The sequence below is a fragment of the Eublepharis macularius genome, chromosome 6, assembly GCF_028583425.1.
Source record: "Eublepharis macularius isolate TG4126 chromosome 6, MPM_Emac_v1.0, whole genome shotgun sequence".
NCBI classification, from domain to species: domain Eukaryota; kingdom Metazoa; phylum Chordata; class Lepidosauria; order Squamata; family Eublepharidae; genus Eublepharis; species Eublepharis macularius.
Window position 1 is genome coordinate 62,831,679 of NC_072795.1, and position 19,121 is coordinate 62,850,799.

The 19,121-nt window shown below is 41.9% G+C and overlaps 1 protein-coding gene across 1 annotated transcript in view; it reads right to left on the reverse strand.

Annotated features, from left to right (window-relative positions):
- The window catches only part of ARHGEF4 (Rho guanine nucleotide exchange factor 4), a 145,263-nt gene that overhangs the window by 73,198 nt on the left and 52,944 nt on the right, over positions 1–19,121 (reverse strand). The window contains 1 exon segment of the mRNA XM_054983995.1: positions 2,731–2,864. Within this exon segment, the coding sequence (XP_054839970.1) occupies positions 2,731–2,864 (134 nt within the window).

Genomic DNA, 19,121 nt, shown 5'->3' on the forward strand with positions numbered 1-19,121 from the left:
ATAAGCTAAAAACCAGAGGGGGGGTCTCCCCCCCCCAGCAGGAGTTGGACCCAAGAAGGATTCTAAGTAGACCTGTTTAAGATTGCCTTCTTAATCCTAGTTCCTAGTTTATTCAATGCCTGAAAACAGACTTTCATGAAGGAAACATGTCTCATGGAAAAGCTTTAAAGCATATGGAATCTTGCAATCCATGGGGCACCAGCATAATCTGTGCCTAGTGGGCCATGTATTTATTAAAGACAAGAGACCTATACCAATATATGCCTCAATGTAATCAGCCCCAAGTATGGGCAAGCTCATCATATTTCTATCTTCCTGACCCACCAGCCAAGCTAATATCAACTGATGAGAGCAAAGGAAGTAGAGCCTGAGCTTAGTGACCTATTTCTTTGTTTATGCATATTAACAGATGAATAAAATTCCTCCACCACTTTGTTTAACCATTCTGCACTGAGCTCTAGCAACAAGAACAACCATCTCCATGTTCAGCACTATGCCTTGTTCAGACTTTCCTTTTCTATGTTGTTCACTTCAACAGAGAAGAACGTAAAGTTATAGAACATGTTTCAAACATCCCATTCTAGTGAGAACTCCTGCCTCTGTTGGCTTTTCCCACCACCATTCAGCTGGGCAGCAGGGGGGAATGGAGGGATTAGTATTGTCGAAGGCTTTCACGGCCGGAGAACGATGGTTGTTGGGGGTTTTCCGGGCTGTATTGCCGTGGTCTTGGCATTGTAGTTCCTGACGTTTCGCCAGCAGCTGTGGCTGGCATCTTCAGAGGTGTAGCACCAAAAGACAGAGATCTCTCAGTGTCACAGTGTGGAAAAGATGTAGGTCATTTGTATCTACTCAGGAGGGGTGGGGTTGAGCTGAGTCATTCTGTAAGAGTTTCCCAGGGTGTGGAATGCTAATGGCGGGAGGCTTCACTGTAACCTGAGGAGGTTCTTTTGCATATGGATTGGTGCTTGATGTGCTAATCTTCTCTGCAGGGCTATTATCGGGTGTGGAGTGTTTTGTTGGCCTGGTGTTTTTCAGGAGTATACCGTATACCGTATACCCTGCAGCTGTGGACAAGTTTACATCGGGACCACAAAGCGTAGCATCCAGACAAGAATAAAAGAACATGAAAGACACTGCAGACTTGGACAGCCTGAAAAATCAGCAGTGGCTGAACATAGCCTAACTCAAACAGGGCACAGTATCTTATTCCAGGACACCAAAATACTGGACAACACTTCCAACTACTTTGTCAGACTGCACAGGGAAGCCATTGAAATTCACAAGCATAAGCAAAACTTCAACAGGAAAGAAGAAACCTTAAGAATGAACAGAGCATGGGCTCCAGTTCTGAAAAACACCAGGCCAACAAAACACTCCACACCCGATAATAGCCCTGCAGAGAAGATTAGCACATCAAGCACCAATCCATATGCAAAAGAACCTCCTCAGGTTACAGTGAAGCCTCCCGCCATTAGCATTCCACATCCTGGGAAACTCTTACAGAATGACTCAGCTCAACCCCACCCCTCCTGAGTAGATACAAATGACCTACATCTTTTCCACACTGTGACACTGAGAGATCTCTGTCTTTTGGTGCTACACCTCTGAAGATGCCAGCCACAGCTGCTGGCGAAACGTCAGGAACTACAATGCCAAGACCACGGCAATACAGCCCGGAAAACCCCCAACAACCAGGAGGGATTAGTGTTGAGCTGATGTCATTACATCATTTTTAGTGTAACCCAGAAGTGACATCTGTGTGTTGGGTGATGCTCTAGTATTAAACCAAAACTCTATGGTTATACCATAGGGTTTTGGCCAAATGCTAGAGTGTTGCTCCTACATAACTATGTCACATTCTGGCCATGCCAGAAGTGACATTACTGTCTCACCAACACCATTGCTGGTGATGTTCACCCCAAGGAGGTTCATCCGCTGATTGCCATCCTCAGGCAGGCAACCCTATCCCAGTCACATCAAATATTATCAAGCCCTAGCTAGATCTACCATTCAAAGCACATGGGAACAGTCCTGGATCTGAGCAGATGTCAAGCTGTGCAATGTGGACAGTTTTAAATAGATAAGTAGATCTAATAATTTCTATGCTAACATTTTTACTCAAGAGTATTTAAAGTTAATTAAAAAAACACAAGGTCACACAAATTAAGAAATCAAACTATACAGATTTAAAAATATGCTGAATATCTGTCCCAATTTAATGGTTTAAAAATCCCTAGTATAGCCAGCCATCAATTTAATGCTTAGAATATTAAAAATACACTTTTTAAAAAACACTATTAACCACAAGGTCATAAACATTCCTCCCAAAATTTTAAAAAGAAAACGGAGGAACTGCTGTTACATGTGTTCTTCCATAGGAAACTGGCTTTGTACAGGTTACAGATCAACATTTTGGGAGATAAATAAGTCATTAAGCATGCATCTTCTGCAAGCAGGGCAAATCTAGGCAAGAAGCTGAGAGATCCACAATAAGTTCTTTCCTGAGTGTCAAAGGCTAAGACAGCTACATGCTCTGATGATTCAGATCACAATTGTGGAAGAGGGAAAGAGGTCCATCTTTTCCACCCTCTCATGCTTTCACCAAAAATAATCCCCTCCCCTCGGCTATTAATAGCTCCGGAGGGGGAAGGTCCCCTTGTTTTGAGAAACTTAATTTTTGTCTCTCTTTTGTCATATCATATTCAAATTAGTTCCCCAGAGTTGCACTACCTCATTAATAGCAAGTTGCTCTCCTCCGCCACCTGGGTGGCCATAACGGTGACTGGAGCTCCGGAAATCCTCGTACAAATCTTCCTCGCTCCCCACATCATCACTCGTCTTCTCCAGTGACCCGTCAGCAATTACTGAAACAACAAAGACATGTTTTTTCCCAGGGTTCTTGCTGAAAGTCAGAATGGAAGGATGCATTGTAGTTCATCTAAATTCAGGTATTAGTCTATGCATGGAAAAGGTATGATAGTAGAGGTTTACACCAAGCCCACCCATCCCCAACTCATGGGAATGTTCTGAGGTTCAAATGCCATTTTGAGCTCCTTAAAGGAAGGAAGAGATGCAAACATCACAAAGATATTACATATAATATATTACATAAATTTATGGTTTCACCTATATAAGCATACGGGCAAGAAAGTTTATGTGTATGTATGACAGTATCCTACTTCTAGCCATGCATTTCCAAGGACTTACAGTGCAATCCAAAGTATGCATATTTAGAAATAAGTCCCATTTAACAAAGGGAAAGGAAAACATGTTTTCTATGATCCTTTCCAAACTATTTTTGTTGTAGTTAACCAGAAGAAATGTAGACCAACTGATAAATACCACAACAATTAAAATGCTTGATTTGCATAATAGTAATTTTCATAATATGCAACTTAGGCCACTCCAGTTTGGGGGAGTCAAATATAGCAACTCTACCAAGGGAGGGGGGAGTATATCTCACAAGGCTGAAGTCTGCCTAGTAGATCAAAATGTTAGGAATGAATGCGGCAACCAACCTAAATATTAAAGCTTTAGGAACATGAATGACCGAGTAAGGGAAGAGAGGAGGCATGCCTCTTCAGAACAAAATGTTCCATTTCCCCCAGCTTGATACCTTATTGTTTCTTTCATGTTGCATTTATTTTCCCCTTACATTCCACCTCTGCTTGTTCCATTACCAAGCCCTATAATTTTCAGCTTGAAGACAAATCTCTCCTTTCATCTTTAAAGCTTTCTGGTGGTTTCCCCCTCACCCCCAGTTGTGCTATGATTTGCACTTAGATTGAAAGAAAAAAGGTGGTTATTTAAAACTCTTCCATCTTTACTAAGCCCCTTTATAACCCGTGTACCTTTACCAAGCACACATTTGTTTGTGTTCTCCTGTTTAGGGACCAGCTACATCAGTTTCTCAGGCAGTCTTGTAGAATGTCATTTTATCCCAAAATAGTTGCTCAAGCTTAGCAAAAGACAGCAGCCATGGCAGGTTTATGCCAAATGTTCTGCATCTTGAAGCAACAATCACATTTTGTAATGAAAATGAGTAACACACAAGAATTTGCACTGCCTAGAACATCCAAAGCGTCAAAAGCCTCAGTGAGAGAGAGAGAGAAAATTAAAATGTAAGCAGCGAGCTGTTGATTTATTTTTGAAGCCTCAAAAATTCCAAACATGCCCCTGATGATTCGGCAAGGATCTGGAGATACCAGCCTGTCAAGACTTCTTTTAACCCATTACAAGTTACAGCTAGGAAAGCAATCCCATTTCTACTCAAGAAAATAGCAAGACTCCAATTTATTTCAGTGGATCAAGATCTACTAGTTTTTTCAGCAGGAGAAAATACAAATGCACAATAAACTGTAAAATGCTAAAATAGAATATTAACGGTTTTGAATCTGTTTGAGAGATCCATTATCTTAGAAAGAAAAGAAAAATGGAAACTTAAGACAAGACGGAGCGCTGTTGGTTGATAGTAAAAAAAAAAAAAGTTTACAGCCTGTTCTGGATGGGAATGGTCTCATGTCCACCATTTTGAGATGTTCCTGGACCCAATGCTGCTTCTGGAGAAGCAGGTAGCTGAGATTTCTTGGAGGACATTTTACAAGAGGACGCTGGTTCATCAAACCACTTCTGGTAGTCTCTTGCCTTGAAAACCCCAGCAGGGGTCACCGTAAGTCAGCTATGACTTGCCAGTGCTTTCCATCACCAACAGTTCCACAGGACTAGGGTTGCCAGTCCCCCTTACCTTTAAAGTGGGGAGAGGGCTCATTAGGTAGGTGGGGCCCCAATCCTGCTGTCTTGCACATGCACAGAGCACGCATGCTCTGAAGGCCCCAATTACACACTTTTGGTTGAAAAACAGAAGTGATGTTATCAGGGCCTCCAGAGCAAGCATGCCCCAATTCCAGCGCATAATCTGGTGGCCTCCTGCCTCCACACACCTTCCCCACCCCCACCAGTCAGGTGAACAGGGGCAGGGGGTGAAAAGCGGGTACAGGGTATCCCCCATGGGGGCTGGCAACCCTACATGGGACTGATACTGATGAACATCCAGAACCTTCAACAGACGCCTTGCTGGAATCTGCTGTGGAAACCACATTGCTCCATGACTGTCATCTGCACTGCTTGCCAGTTTGTTTCCAGGACCAGTTCAAGATGCCAGTGCTAACCTTTGAAGTCCTATATGTCTTTGGGCCCACATATACATGAATCTAACTATAAACTGGGCTATCAGCAGGAGAACCACTCTGTGCACTTTCCATGAGAAAGCTAAGGTTTGTGGGCCTGCAGAGCAAAATGTTTTCAGTGGAGGATCCCAGATTATGCTATTCTCTGCCCCAGGAAGTTCACCTTGCCCATTCACTTCTGGCCTTAAGTAAATGGCTCATTTTGTGTTGAAGGGCCTTCAATGGTTTCATTTCTTGACCAGCTAACTTTAATTCTGCTATGATTCTCCCACAGACAGATTCCTGTTTTTATGGTTTTGAATGCGTTATTTTTCTTTTACATTGCTGCTGTTTTCTTGAACTATTTATTGCTAATTTTAACTATTTGTTTTTCTAATATTTTTATTTTATTGTTAACGTTTTACTGTGTTACTTTTATCTGGTTTTTTTCCTTGTTGTAAGCTTACCTTATGTGTTATGTTAATAGCAGGAAGTCAGGATAGATGTTTTCTTAAACAAACATGAAAGAGTACAAAACCAAATGTCCACGATTTATGTAGTATACAGAATTTTAAATATGCGACAAGTATAGATTTTCCCCCTAGCAGGTAGAGAAAGACTAATGAAATATTATTAACACTTTGTATGAGAGTCAGCTATTTATAAACATAAAGGCAAATCAAAAGTTTTTTTAAAAAACCTGCTGGAGAAGTTCTGGTCTAGAGCTGAAATCTGTTTTTTGTTTGTGCAAAGCAATAGATTTTCTACTGTTCCTTCTCAGTTTGCCTTCCAGGCTTTGTGGTTCCTTTGCAGTCTACTGCCACAGTCCATTAATGGGCAGGTTCAATTGTTATGATACAGCTGTTTGGGTGGTAACCATAACAGTCTGTTCCCAAATATCTACTCGGGCCTAAATATATGCAGGAATCTTTTATCTTTCCACTTCTGCTCTTCACCGTACCACGTCAGCCATTACAAATACTATTATGCTTAACAAATACACAGCTATGTAGATGGAAGGACTGGGGCCTGCAAACCTGAAGGAGGACCTTAAATGTACTCTCAGGCGTTCTGAACAGCAGCAGCCATCGGTTGCCTAAATATTAGGCAATCATTACGATTCAAAACCTTGTGAAAGCTCCAGTGTGAACTCAGCTACAGCACATGCCAGGATGTCCCGTCCCCTGATTTTATTTTGAATCCTTTAAAACTTTCTAGGCAGCAAAAATCAACATGTGAGAGAAAGGAAAAGCTCATTCTGGGCAAATACTTTTTACTCTCCCATGTAGGGATAAAAGCAAGAAAGTTCCCCCCACCCTCCAGTCATTTGATCTGGATTCTTGTGTCCTGTCTTCTCCAGTAGTGTGTGACAGTCACAGCTCACTTGGTTGGACCATCTTTATATCAGGAAACACATTCCTAGTAAAGCTCCTCATTGGTGTACCTTGCACCCTCCTGATACGTGTGTATCAAATTGTAATGTGAACAGGGACAAAGCTGTTATGGATTTAGGGCGTGGTATACCACTGTTCCACTGAAGAATAGTTAGTGTCCTACTGACATACCTTCAAGTACATTCCAGCACTAGCATTCTATGATTCGGCCAGAATGTTTCCACTCAGCATTTGTTAATGCCATTCTTTCTTCTCCTGTTCCTGACTAGAGATGGGCACGAACCAATATACGAACTAAAATTCATGACGAACCAGGCTGGTTCGCAGTTCGCAAACAAGCGGTTCATCAGATCCCATTTCTGACAGACCACCACAAACTTTAGGCCAGTCCGTTTGGTTCGTTTTTTGGTTCGTCACTGCAGACAGCCTGGTGCTGATCAATCAGTTTTCTAGGCAACAGGGGATGGACTTCCTGCAGACCTTCTGCTGGCCCCAAAGTGACAATTTGTTGACCTGGATGTGACGTTTTCACAAACCAAACGAGCCGGTTCGCGAACTGGGGCAGATTCGTGAAAGTTCATGGTTCGTGAAATTTGACGGACCATGAACCATATGGTTCAAGTTTTTTTCGGTCCGTGTCCATCTCTATTCCTGACTGTCCTTGCTTACTTGTTTGTGCATTCATTCTCTATACACACTTCCTCCTTTGGGAATTAATTAAGACATATTTTAAATCTAGCAAATAAGAGGCACCAAATATAAATAGTGCGTGTATCCCTACAGGCAACAAAGTTATGTAGATTAACATTTTTTTAAAAAGAGTGGACAGAGGAATTGCCATGGGATTGTTCAGAATTGTTAGTGGGGGAGGAAAAATATGATATTTGCTGTAGTATATTCAACAACCCCATAAACATTTTTTTCAGTATTGCTGTATAAGTTCCTGTGCAGTTTCCCTGGACATCCCATTTTCTGATAGGAAGGATGGCTGCATGAGGCAGCAATGGGAGCAATTCTCTTACAATTTTACTTCTTCCACTGCTGCCAGGCATTAAATCAACTCAGTAGTGTGCCTTCTACCAGGCTTTTGGTGGTGCTTGCCTGACCATACTGGCTCTTGATGTCAACCAGAAAAGTAGTGGGGGGGAAATTGAGAGGAGACAAGGCTGCACAGAGGGAGCATCTCGGTGAACAAAAATCAAGAACTTCTAGTTACTCTGGGGGCATACGAAACTGGGTAAGTTGTATTATCTGTTTTCATATCATTTGGGGGTTGGGTCTGGTTCACATGAAGTAGGACAGAGGAGATCCTGGTGTGGGGCCTCTCAGCAGCCCTGGCAAGGACACAGGTAGTTATGAACCCTCTATGCCAATGAACAGGGCATCACAACACGAACAGGGCATCACAATAAAGTATGTACTAAATTTAGTGCTTGACAACCCAGAAACAAAGTGCTACTCAGGACAAGCCACAGGATTTGGTGCTGATTGCACAAGATCGTCACAGTATTTGCTGGAAATAGCACAAAAATCAGATGTCACAGACATAAGTAATGCTTCTAATGAAAACCAACAGTCAACAAGTGTAGATTCTGAGAGCTGGGATTTTTCTGTTTCCTGTGTCCTGTAGGAGCAGTGACATTAAAAGTGGGACATTTTGCTTTTATTCAACTATTTTTGCAGTGTCTGCTTCTCTTTCCTTCAGAAACAGAATTAAAAACACAATTCCTTGCCTAAGATAACTTTGTAATGAATAATCTCCAAGCTTGTTAGAACTGTAAATGTTGCTTGGGGTTGTAATCCTTATCCAATTGAATTTTGTCTCCAACTGAATTCAAAGCTGTGTGAATTCTCATAAATATGCAGCAGACTTTTAAAAAGAAATCAGTTGGTTCTCTTGGTCAAACAGCCCAGATTGTTGTCACCTTGCATATGTTTCAAAATGTCAAGCATACAAAGGGGCCAATCACACGCAGCAAAACTGTGGTTTCTCAAGAACCATGGCATTTCCAAACTAATAATGTTGAAAAATAATTATAGCCAAAAGGTGAAGGTGGAATGACTTCCCACTTGTATGCATATTCTTCAAAACTGAAGAGCTCAAAAGCAATCAAAGTAAAAGGAGAGTCAATCAAATGGACCAACTGTCTCTGTCTCCAAAGTATAAAAAGCTCAAAGAAATCCACTGTAGGCAAATATACTTTGAAAAAAATTTGAGGGATCTGTGTTTGTTTTACAGATTCCTTATTTAAATATAAATGAGAGACTCACAGCCCAGTCCTAAGTGTGTGGGGGGGGGAGTGGAAAGTGCATTGGAAAAGGACTAGTCTATGTCTTATGGTTATAAGGATAAATATAATAGCCTCCCATGTCCTTGCCCAGAACCTCTCGAATTATGCATGGGATTCAACTGTTTTCAGTTATAATTCAGACAGTAATGTTGCACGTATCACTGCATTACTGTAATAATTCACATTCTAGATTTTCTTGTCTGTGCATAATTTCTGTAGAGCAATATCCTTGACTTTCTCCTGCTCTTAAAAATTATGATGGTACTGCTGGTATGACACAGTTGCAGGTCAAAAATTGCTTCTGACCAGTATACCTTGATACCTCGCTCAAAGAAAATCTGCCCAAATTCTAGCCAAACCTAGAAAGTGAGACTTCTCTATCACTCCTCTACAGTAAACCAATCTTTATTGAAGCTGAGTTTCTGGCTTGGTTTTTTTTCTCACACATTTCTTTCAAGAGCTCTTGTGATCCCAGAAGCGTGTCATTTTCTCTTATTTATCACAGGCCCAGTCATTACTCCTGGGAAGAGAAAGCTGTCAGTTCGCATTGTGCTCAGTCCAGTGGCACCAAGAGGAAATGTTTGCTGCTGTTTTTGTTTATCACAGAGAAGAACCTCCCAAGGGAAAATACATAGCAATGCCCCCTCTTCACAGCACAATGTTCTACTCCTTCCCCAACCCCCACACCCAAAAGGACGTTCAGTGGGTTTCTTCCTCCCTTGACTGGGAAACATGCAGGCAAACATCTACATTCATGGATTTAAAAAAAAAATTAAAATGCGCAATTAATATACTACAAGCATGAAGGAATGGCAAACTGGCATTTTGATTCTCTGTCATCAATTTTGGGCAAAAATGATCAATATGTAGCATGTGTATGTCAACTGAAATTCACTTACAAATAAAAAATGGTTACCTTTGAATACTGGCTGTCAAATATTATTTATGAGAATTATACACTAATTTAAAAGAGTATTATTTCATTTATCATGTACCTCCAGGGAAAGTTAAGGTAAGCAGTTCCAGCATTTAGTTCAGTGGCTGGAGCGCTGGATAGGAAAAATAACCCTTCAAGCTGAGATAAAATAATTTGCTTTTGGAAGACTGTAGATATCAGTTTTAGATATTAAATCAACATTGTGCAGGAACCCAGCTTGCTCCACACATGCTGAATTCCTGCCTTCTTCACCCCTAATTCTCAGAGGATGATGGAGCCTGGCTTGAAAAAAACTTCAGTTACCCAAATAATTGGAGTTATTTCCCCTAAACATAGGGTTGTCAGTTCCCCTTCCCTCCTGGTGGGAGGGCAGGTACCCCGTACTCACCTTCTCTGTGTCACTCACACCTGTGCATTGATGGCAGTTTTGGTGATGTCACTTCTGGGAGATGTCATCACACAGGCACAGGAACATACGCTTCACAGCGGGCCAATTTGGAACCCAAATGGGCCCAATTCAGCCCATTTGGGGCTGAAATCGGCCCACTGAGAAACATAGGAGCATTCTCAGGGTGGTGTGATGACATCACTCCCAGGAAGTGATGGTGTCGCACCACCCCGGGAGCGTGCCTGGGAGGCCCGTTCCCATGCCTTTCCCACCCGCCGATCAGGTGAGTAGTGAGGGGGGCAGGCAGTGGGAGCAGGGATTCCCCACTTCCACCAGGGGACTGGTAATCCTACCCACACACAAACTGAGATTCTAAACCTAGATTAAATGACACTTTAGATTCTGAGGGAGGAGAGGGAGGAAGACTAACAAAAGTTAATCCAAGCACATGCTTTCATATGTGGTGGGTAACTGGATTTTGTTCAGAACAAAGACCCCTTCCTCATGGTTCATGCAAGAGAGGAAAAGAGGCTATCACTGTTGCACAAGCAGAAACACAAGAAGCCTGGGAGTAACATGGGATGTAATGTTGTTCTTGGAAAAGTAAGGCAGAGATGTGGCTAGGAGTAGTTTCTGTTATCTACATCAAAATAACTGACCCTATATGCCAACTGATCCCCTATCTTGATTATGTTCAAGGCTATATTATTGTAATGCATTACATGTGGGGCTGCCCTTAAAAACTGTTCAAAAATTTCAGTTAGTACAGAATGCTGTCACTAGATTACTGATCAGATTACACTGGCATGATCATATTATGCCTAGGCTTTGGCAGATTCACTAGTTGCCTATTTGTTTCTGGCCACAATTCAAGTTGCTGGTTGTTAAAACCCTTCATAGCCTGGGACCCACATATCTAGTGGACTGCCTTTCCCCAAATGATCTCATACACTAAAAAAGGTCAACAAGTGCCTCATTTTTGGCAGTACCCTCTATTTCGGAGGTTCACTCATCTACCAAGTGTGCATGCTCGTTTTCAGTGGAATTGTTTCAATGTGCATTTAGTGGTAGTAACTAATGAATGTCTCTGATTGGCAGCTGGTGGTGATATAAATTATATCGGCAACTCTGGCAACGTATTTTATGTGTTTAACTGACTTGCCAGGTCCCTTGCTATGGCGGGGGTTCCCCTTCCCCCACCTCTATTCTCTGCCGCTACTTACCTGGCCAATGGGGGGGAAATTGAGTACAAATGCGGGGGGCAGGCCGGTACACAGGCCAGGGAGGCAGGTGCACATATGCCTGTCCCCAGCCAATGACATCATTTTCAGCACAATCCAGAAAGGACAGGTTGTTTGGGGGCCAATTCAGTAAAAACTGGCCCAAAACATAGTAAAAAAGCTATACTTTGGGGGGTGATTTTTACTGAATTGGCACTAACGCAACCAGTCATTGCTGAGTAGTGACAAAAATAACAGGATTTGAGTCCAGTGGCACCTTAACGACCAAGATTTTCAGGGTATAAACTTTCAAGAGTCAAAGCTCCTTTCTAAGGTATCTGAAGAAGAGAGCTTTGACTCTTGAAAGCTTATCCCCTGAAAATCTTGCTGGTCGCTAAGGTGTCACTGGACTCAGATCCTGCCAGAAATGACATAATCACTGGGGGATGTTTGTGGGCAAGTGAGCACCTGTCATGCTTCCCACATCCCCTCCCCCATTTTTCCATAGGAGTAGTAGACCCAGTATTCCTGGTGTTCAACTATGTTTTTAACTGTGTATGTTTATATTTTGTAAGCCACCTTTGGCATTGTGGAAAAGTGGGCTATAAATATTTTAAATGAATAAATTGTATTGCTTCTACTGCATTGTTTTAAAATTATGTAATCTGCCTTCAATCTCTGCAAGAAAGGTGGTCTATTTAATTAGTTAAAAAAACCTGCAGCCCAATTAACCAATGGCACCTTTTTAATCAACCAAAATGTTTTCAATCTTATCTACTCAATTAATAAACAAGACTCTGCAAACCTAATAACCAGTGAAGGAGATCATCTCCGATGGTAGGTGATTGTGCATACAAGATCTAACATAGGATTCCTAAACAAGGTTTGGGAGGAGTCTGATTGCAGCTACTAAACTCTGTGTTAAGCAACCTATTAATTTGGAGTGTTGATTGTATTTTCAGAGAAAGTGAAGTGTTGCCCCCCCTCCCCCCACCTCCACAAAAAAATCCAAGTAAGGCTCCAAATTATCTATATTATTCACTTATCATTTGGGAATAGATTCAAGACTCTGGGGCCAGGGCGATTAGGATTTTCATTTCCAACTTGCTTAAGCAACCTGTGTCTTAGAAACACTGGGTCATAAAATGTCTGTGCATTATGAAGTCTGATCAGTCTGCAGAGTGAATTTCAGAGCCACTGGAGAAGACAGCTTTCTGTATGCTCTGATGATTCAGGCCACAACTAAATAGACTTGCACCTTTCCTCCTACCTTCATGAGGATGAACATGACAAATGATGTGAGTTAGGAGAACACTGTCTCTTCCCTGAATTCTCCCACTTTTAATACAAATGCATAAAGTACAGGGACAGCAATGCTTTCTATGATATAAGCTGCTTAGGGTGCAAGATGAAATCAAATTGTCCCTGTGCATGTTCATTTTAATGCACAGCAACATCTGGCATGCTGGTGCCACGGTATATTATGATGACCTTGAGCACAAATTGCTGAAAAGGATAAAAAAGGAATAATAATAAAAAGATACCTTGCTGATGGATAGTTTATTATTCTTAAATAATCTCGTAGGAACTTGTGGGAGTATTTTTGATTTATTCACCCTGAATATAAACAGCTTCTGTAGAACACATACACACAGACAGATGCAAGACTGGAGCATTCCAGAAAACGTCAGAACCTGAACCTCTGGCAGAGTAGCTTTTTACTTCTTCTAGGCAATGATTCTCAACTGGTAGTACATGTACCACAGGTGGGATGCAGAAGTAGTCTAGATAGGATGCAGGTTTTCCATAATATCTACTAAGAAGTCACTCTCCCTCAATCCCCATGTCCACCTAAAAGTATTATGTGACATCTGCTGGTTATTCTACCTGCCATGGATTACCCTTCTATGCCTTTTTGGCATGGTACTGGTAAACCTGGAAACTCATATTTCTTCTACTCTCTCCTTCTCTATTGCTTTTGCCCTCTTCTTATCTTTAATGTGCCACTTCCTGCCAAGGGTTATCCATTGTACTTCACCACCCCCACCACCCCATGTATTTTGCAGTTATTGCAGCAAAAATGATACTCAACAGTATTTTATAATTTGTAAAATTTGTGATTTGTATTAATGGAATTATTATTTTTGTTGTGTTTTAAAGCCATAGCAAATAAAATGTACTCCAAAAATAATAATCCTGCAGTACTGCCCCTCTTCAGTTTAATTATTTATTTTCTTCGGTTATACTCCACCTTTCTCCATAGTGGAAACCGAAGCATCTTACAGCATTCTCCTCTCCCCATTTTATCCTCACAGCTACCCTCTGAGGTAGGTTAAGCTGAGACAGTGAGACTGGCCCATTGTCAAGCCGGTTACGCGGAGTGCGGATTTGAAACCTGGGCTTCTTAGATTCTAGTCTGACACGCTAACCACTATGCCATACTGGCTCTCAGCTTTCCCTCCTTCTCTCCCCCTACCAGCCTCCCACTGAGAAAAGTAGCCAAGCTGCAAAAGTCAGGTGGTAGCAAGACACTCAGGTGGGTCATGAAATACTGGTGCTATATTACTTGGTATGGACTGCCCTGTTGTAAGCCAGAGCATTTACAATTCAGATAACATCTAAAAGTGGAGAGAGGTCAAATTATGCTATCTTAACCAGATCGCTTAACCAACAGCCAAAACAAAACCATGCTCTCGCACCATCTGCTCATTACAAAACTGAAATTGAGCTGACAGCTACATGTTTATCAACTATATTCTGAAAAAAAATTAGGAGGGGGGACCCTACATTATTGTAACAGCCACTGTGTGTAGCAGTTAGAGAATTGGACTAGGATTTGGAAGACCCAGGTTGGATACACAGTTAGCCATAGAACTGATGGCAACTTCCTGGGTGATCTTGGGCCAAATACACAGTCTCATCCATCCCATCGCTAACCTACCTCACAAGATTGTTGTGAGGATAAAATGGAGGTGAGAAGAAAAATGTAAGCCGCTTTGGGTCCCTGACAAGGAGAAAGAGAGGGTATAAATGAAGTAAATATATAAATAAATTGCTAACTTCTGGTACCACACTGAAGGCGAGTATGAAAAACAGCGTGGCAATACAGTAGATAATAAATTTAGAAGAGCAATGGCTTAGAAACCACTGCCACAGCCAGGAGATGGTCATGCCCTGTTACAACATGCTCCCTTCCCCCCACTCCTGCCCTCCACCACATGAGTCTTTACAGACATATCTACACTGATACTGAAAATTCCAACTCTGCAATAGTTGTGGCCCTTCTGTTTCCATTCTTGCCAAGTATTGGAAGAGCTGGTACTAGGACAGATGTAGGAATCCTGCAATTAGCCCCAGAGGAAATCAATTTCTCTGCAACTTTTAATATCAAACCATTAAAAATGTGTTTGACGATCAGTTCTTTAAACACACACACACTTTTATTAAGTCCTCAATACATGTGACTACTCAGAACCCTTGAAAAAATTGTAAAAATAGGCACACTCCATCCATCATCACGCTGCGCCGGGAGAACGGGAGGGCAACCCTAGATCCAGCCCTGCCTGCCGGTTGTCAGGATCTTCTTCTGAGCTCTCCAGGTCTGAATCACTGGCCGAGTCAGAGGGAGTCATGACACCATACTGGATTTCTGCTGGTTTTAAATCTTTGCAAATTTGCATGTAATATACCCTATTGTGTGTGTAGTGAATGACTTTGACATTGATTGTACTGACCTATGTTGAGTAATCCACCTTGAGTCTCAGTGAGAAAGGTGGACTATAAATAATGTAAATAAATTTATGACATTCTCCATACGAAATGCCTTTCCTCGGCATACCAACAGAAAGACAGGCCCTACCATGAGGGTGGTGCATCTCATAGCAGTCCTCCCCAGCTGCCTGACCAAGAACCCAGAGAGGAATGACAACCCCTGTTCTGAGGACAACTCAGGAGTTTCCTCTGCTTCAGCTTCTCAATTTCTTATTCATGACTAGGACATCACTCACAAGTAAGCCTTTAATCCCTAGATGGTTTTTCCCTTTAAAGTGTTAATAGAAGCAGCACAGCGAGTTGGTTTCTCCTTTCTCTCCATGGCTCCAGTCTGAATGGAGGCTGCATGACCCTGCAATATTCATTTTGTCACATCTGTTTTGACTCTCATCCTTCATTCTTCTGGGGAACAGCTGTTGAAAACAACTACCTGCCACCTCCACAGCCAGCTACGGCTTCCTTGCTTGTCACCCACCCAACACATAAACATGACTCTGTTCCTTCCTCTCCTGTTCCTGTATGCCAAAGCACCACAACTACCTCATGAAATGGGTGCTTTCTGTTTTGAAGGTGTTAGTGTTTAAGTGTGATGAGAACCTTTCCATCCCTGCCTTGTTGATCCTACCAACTGATCTGGACCCTCTGGGATCACAATGAGGACTGCTCCCCTACAGCACTTGAACTTGCCAGTGTTTTGCAAGTGATTCCAAGTTGGAGCATGGACCACCCACCAATTGCAAGGTCTGTGAGTACCCCTAGAGAGCAAAAACCTCCTCCTCATTCACAGCCCCAAATTACAAATCAATTTGCATATTGCAACTTACATTTACTTTTCCATTCATTTTATGGGATGTATGTACAAGGAATTAATTTTGGCATAATTTACAGAATTCACTACAAGCACCACTATCTAACTTTCCCCTTGCTGAAACCACTAAGTTCATTGTTAGTGTTTCAGACATTTAAAATTCAAACTCCTTCTGTTAACTAGTACCTAATTTGAATACTGCCACAGAGGCATTTTCACATTCTATTTAAAAATGCTGCACGATACTCAGCTTGTGGTTGAATAATTTTTGCCCAATAAAGCATTTAAAGCAGTTGTTCACACCAATCATGTCTCTGTGTCCTAATTTACTGGGGAATGGGTCATGTTTTTAAAGCTGAAATAATGTACTACATACTGCTCAGATCTGCAAAAATAATGGGGGGAAATAAAACATCTGTGATGGAACAAACAGACTGGGTTTCTAGCTGAAGACAAAACTTTAAAAAAATGTCTTCAATAGAAACACCTAGCAACAGGTCACTAGAGATAAATAAACTGCTCGTGTAACTACTATCTCAGTATATAACCTACAACCTGAATCTGCACTATGCTGCTAATGCCAAAGGTCATTTTAGATAATAACATTAATAATAATGTTCGATTTATATACCACCCTTCAGGACAACTTAACGCCTACTCAGAGAGATTTACAAAGTATGCTATTATTACCCCCACAACAACAATTACCCAGTGAGGTCAGTGGGGCTGAGAGAGCTCTGGAAGAGCTGTGACTGACACAAGGTGATCCAGCAGGCTTCAAGTGGAAGAGTGGGGAATCAAACCTGGTTCTCCAGATTAGAGTTCTGCCACTCTTAACCACTACACCAAATGGATGACTTCACCCTTAGAATCTTAAGTCTGGAAGAGGAGTTAGCCGTGTTAGTCTGGAGTCACAAAATAGTAGAGTCCAGCAGCACCTTTAAGACAAAGAGAACTGTGGTCCTCGAAAGCTTATGCTACAATAAAGTTGGTCAGTCTTAAAGGTGCTACTGGACTCTTTACTATTCCAAGTCTGGAAGGGAACAGAAAGTCAAACTTCCTTGGCCCACAGCAGGTTCTTTCACATATAATCTCCACAGTTTACCACACATATAATTCACACCATGCTGCTACCAACAGAATGGAAGGAAACACCATACCAAAGTATCGGCAGAACAAGCAATCCCAGACAATTCAAACCATCTTCTTCATGAAAGCACAAGTAATATTTAATATAGTGATATCTAATAGACCAAGTGATAATTTAAAATTTGAGAGAGCTGAATCCTGCTTCACCCATGGCCTCATGGGTGTAAAACTTTTACTATTATCAGTAATCAAATTCTCATGTGATGACAATGGCTGCTTCTTGATAGGAACACAAAAATTGTGTCCCTGCCTCAGGAACAGCATTCATAAGCTCCATTCACAAGCCTGCTCCTCCTTGTCATGCCTGCACATTGCACAAGGTTGCCCACTAGCTCCCAGCCTCCCTTTAAAGAGCCTTTATTTCTTTTTCTCAGCTGCACTGTAACACTAGTGCAGAGCTTGGTAAAGAAAAAAAATCCCTTGAAAGGGTTGAAAAGATGGGCACATGGACTACCCCACCTACCTGTGGTAGCTACAGGGGAACATCCTCAAGTATGCTCCATTGACAGCCACCTCAAAATTTCTCCTTTACTTGTGGGGGGGGGGGATAATGTTTATATTTTCTCTGCAGTAAAGAGAAAGAAAATGGGACCCAAATGAGTTGAGCCAATTAATTCACTGCTGTCCACACCAGGGACACGTCAAGGAAAATCCTATTGTGGAAGCAGCCTAAAAAGGTAATTTTGCCTAACAAACTGCTCAGAGAGTACTTTAATTGGAGCTAATTTCAGATTATCCAATATCTTCATTTCTCCTCTTCATGGGTCTCACCCACTATACCAGTCCCACCCTGGCACCAGCAGGAATATGTGACAGGATGTCAGTTTAGCTAGCCAGGGTAAAGCCATCTTGGAGTTATTTCCCAATGTTTAACCTTTCTGAAGATTTCCAGTGTTTCTCTCCTGCAGGTTCAGCTGCCTTCCCAGACTGTTGTTATCTACCCGGCCTAGACAGCGACCTTGGGACTCTCGCTCCTTCCCAGGCCTCCACAGACAAGCCACAAAGGGGGAGGCAGGGAAGGGATGTTTGGTGTATTGCTACTTCTAACCAGCACGTCATTCTCAACAAAGCCTTTGTTCAGCCAGAAGCTACCCTGCTTCTGGAATACTTATGGACACCTGTACTCTGAATATATTCTTTCAATAAAACCTTTGAGCCAAGAAACCTTGACGTTCTTGTAATCAAGGGGTGGGAGATGAAATCAAAGTAACTGGATTTCCATGAACTGACAATATGTCTCATGAATTAAGTGTCAGGCAGTCTTGCTAAAAGTGAACATAGACAGGCGAAGAGCAAATCACCTGTTCAAGGCATTTTTGTTTGTCTGCTACAAAGATGCCCCCCCCCTTCAAAGAACTAAGAATGATGGCTTGGCTCTTGTGGACTGGCTCCTTTGAGTCACTAATGGACTGGCTCCTTTGAGCCAGCAGAAGGCTCCTTAGACTGCAGGAAAGTGCCAATGTAAATGACCAGATTCAATACAATTTTTTTTGCTCAGAATAATTCTGCTACTTAAAATAAAAGTCTGCCGACACCTGAAAGATCAAAAGATATTGTGGTATACTTGCATGAACTGCAGCCCTCTTTATCAAATACATAAAAGGATTTTGCATCTGAGGATCTTCAGGCATCTGATGAAGCCTAAACTCCATGAAAATTTATGGCCATTATATCAGTCTTGAAAGTACCACTTTTTATTTTGCTATTAACAGACTAGCATGGCAACCTCACAGAGATCTGTGACACCATTAAGTAGGATACACTAAAACACAGAGACTTTCCAAAGGCCACCCATAAGCTTCCTAACTGAGCAGTAATTAAAATCTGGGTCCCCCTGTTCAAGCTCAGCATTCTAGCTATAGCTCCACAATGGCTCTCTTTTATGTACTCCCTGTACAAAAGGGGGAACACAAATTCTTTGACCTCAGTTTTTTAAAAGCGTGCTAGTGACAGTGGGAGGGGGACAGACTAGATGGTATTTACCGCGTCTCTATCAAA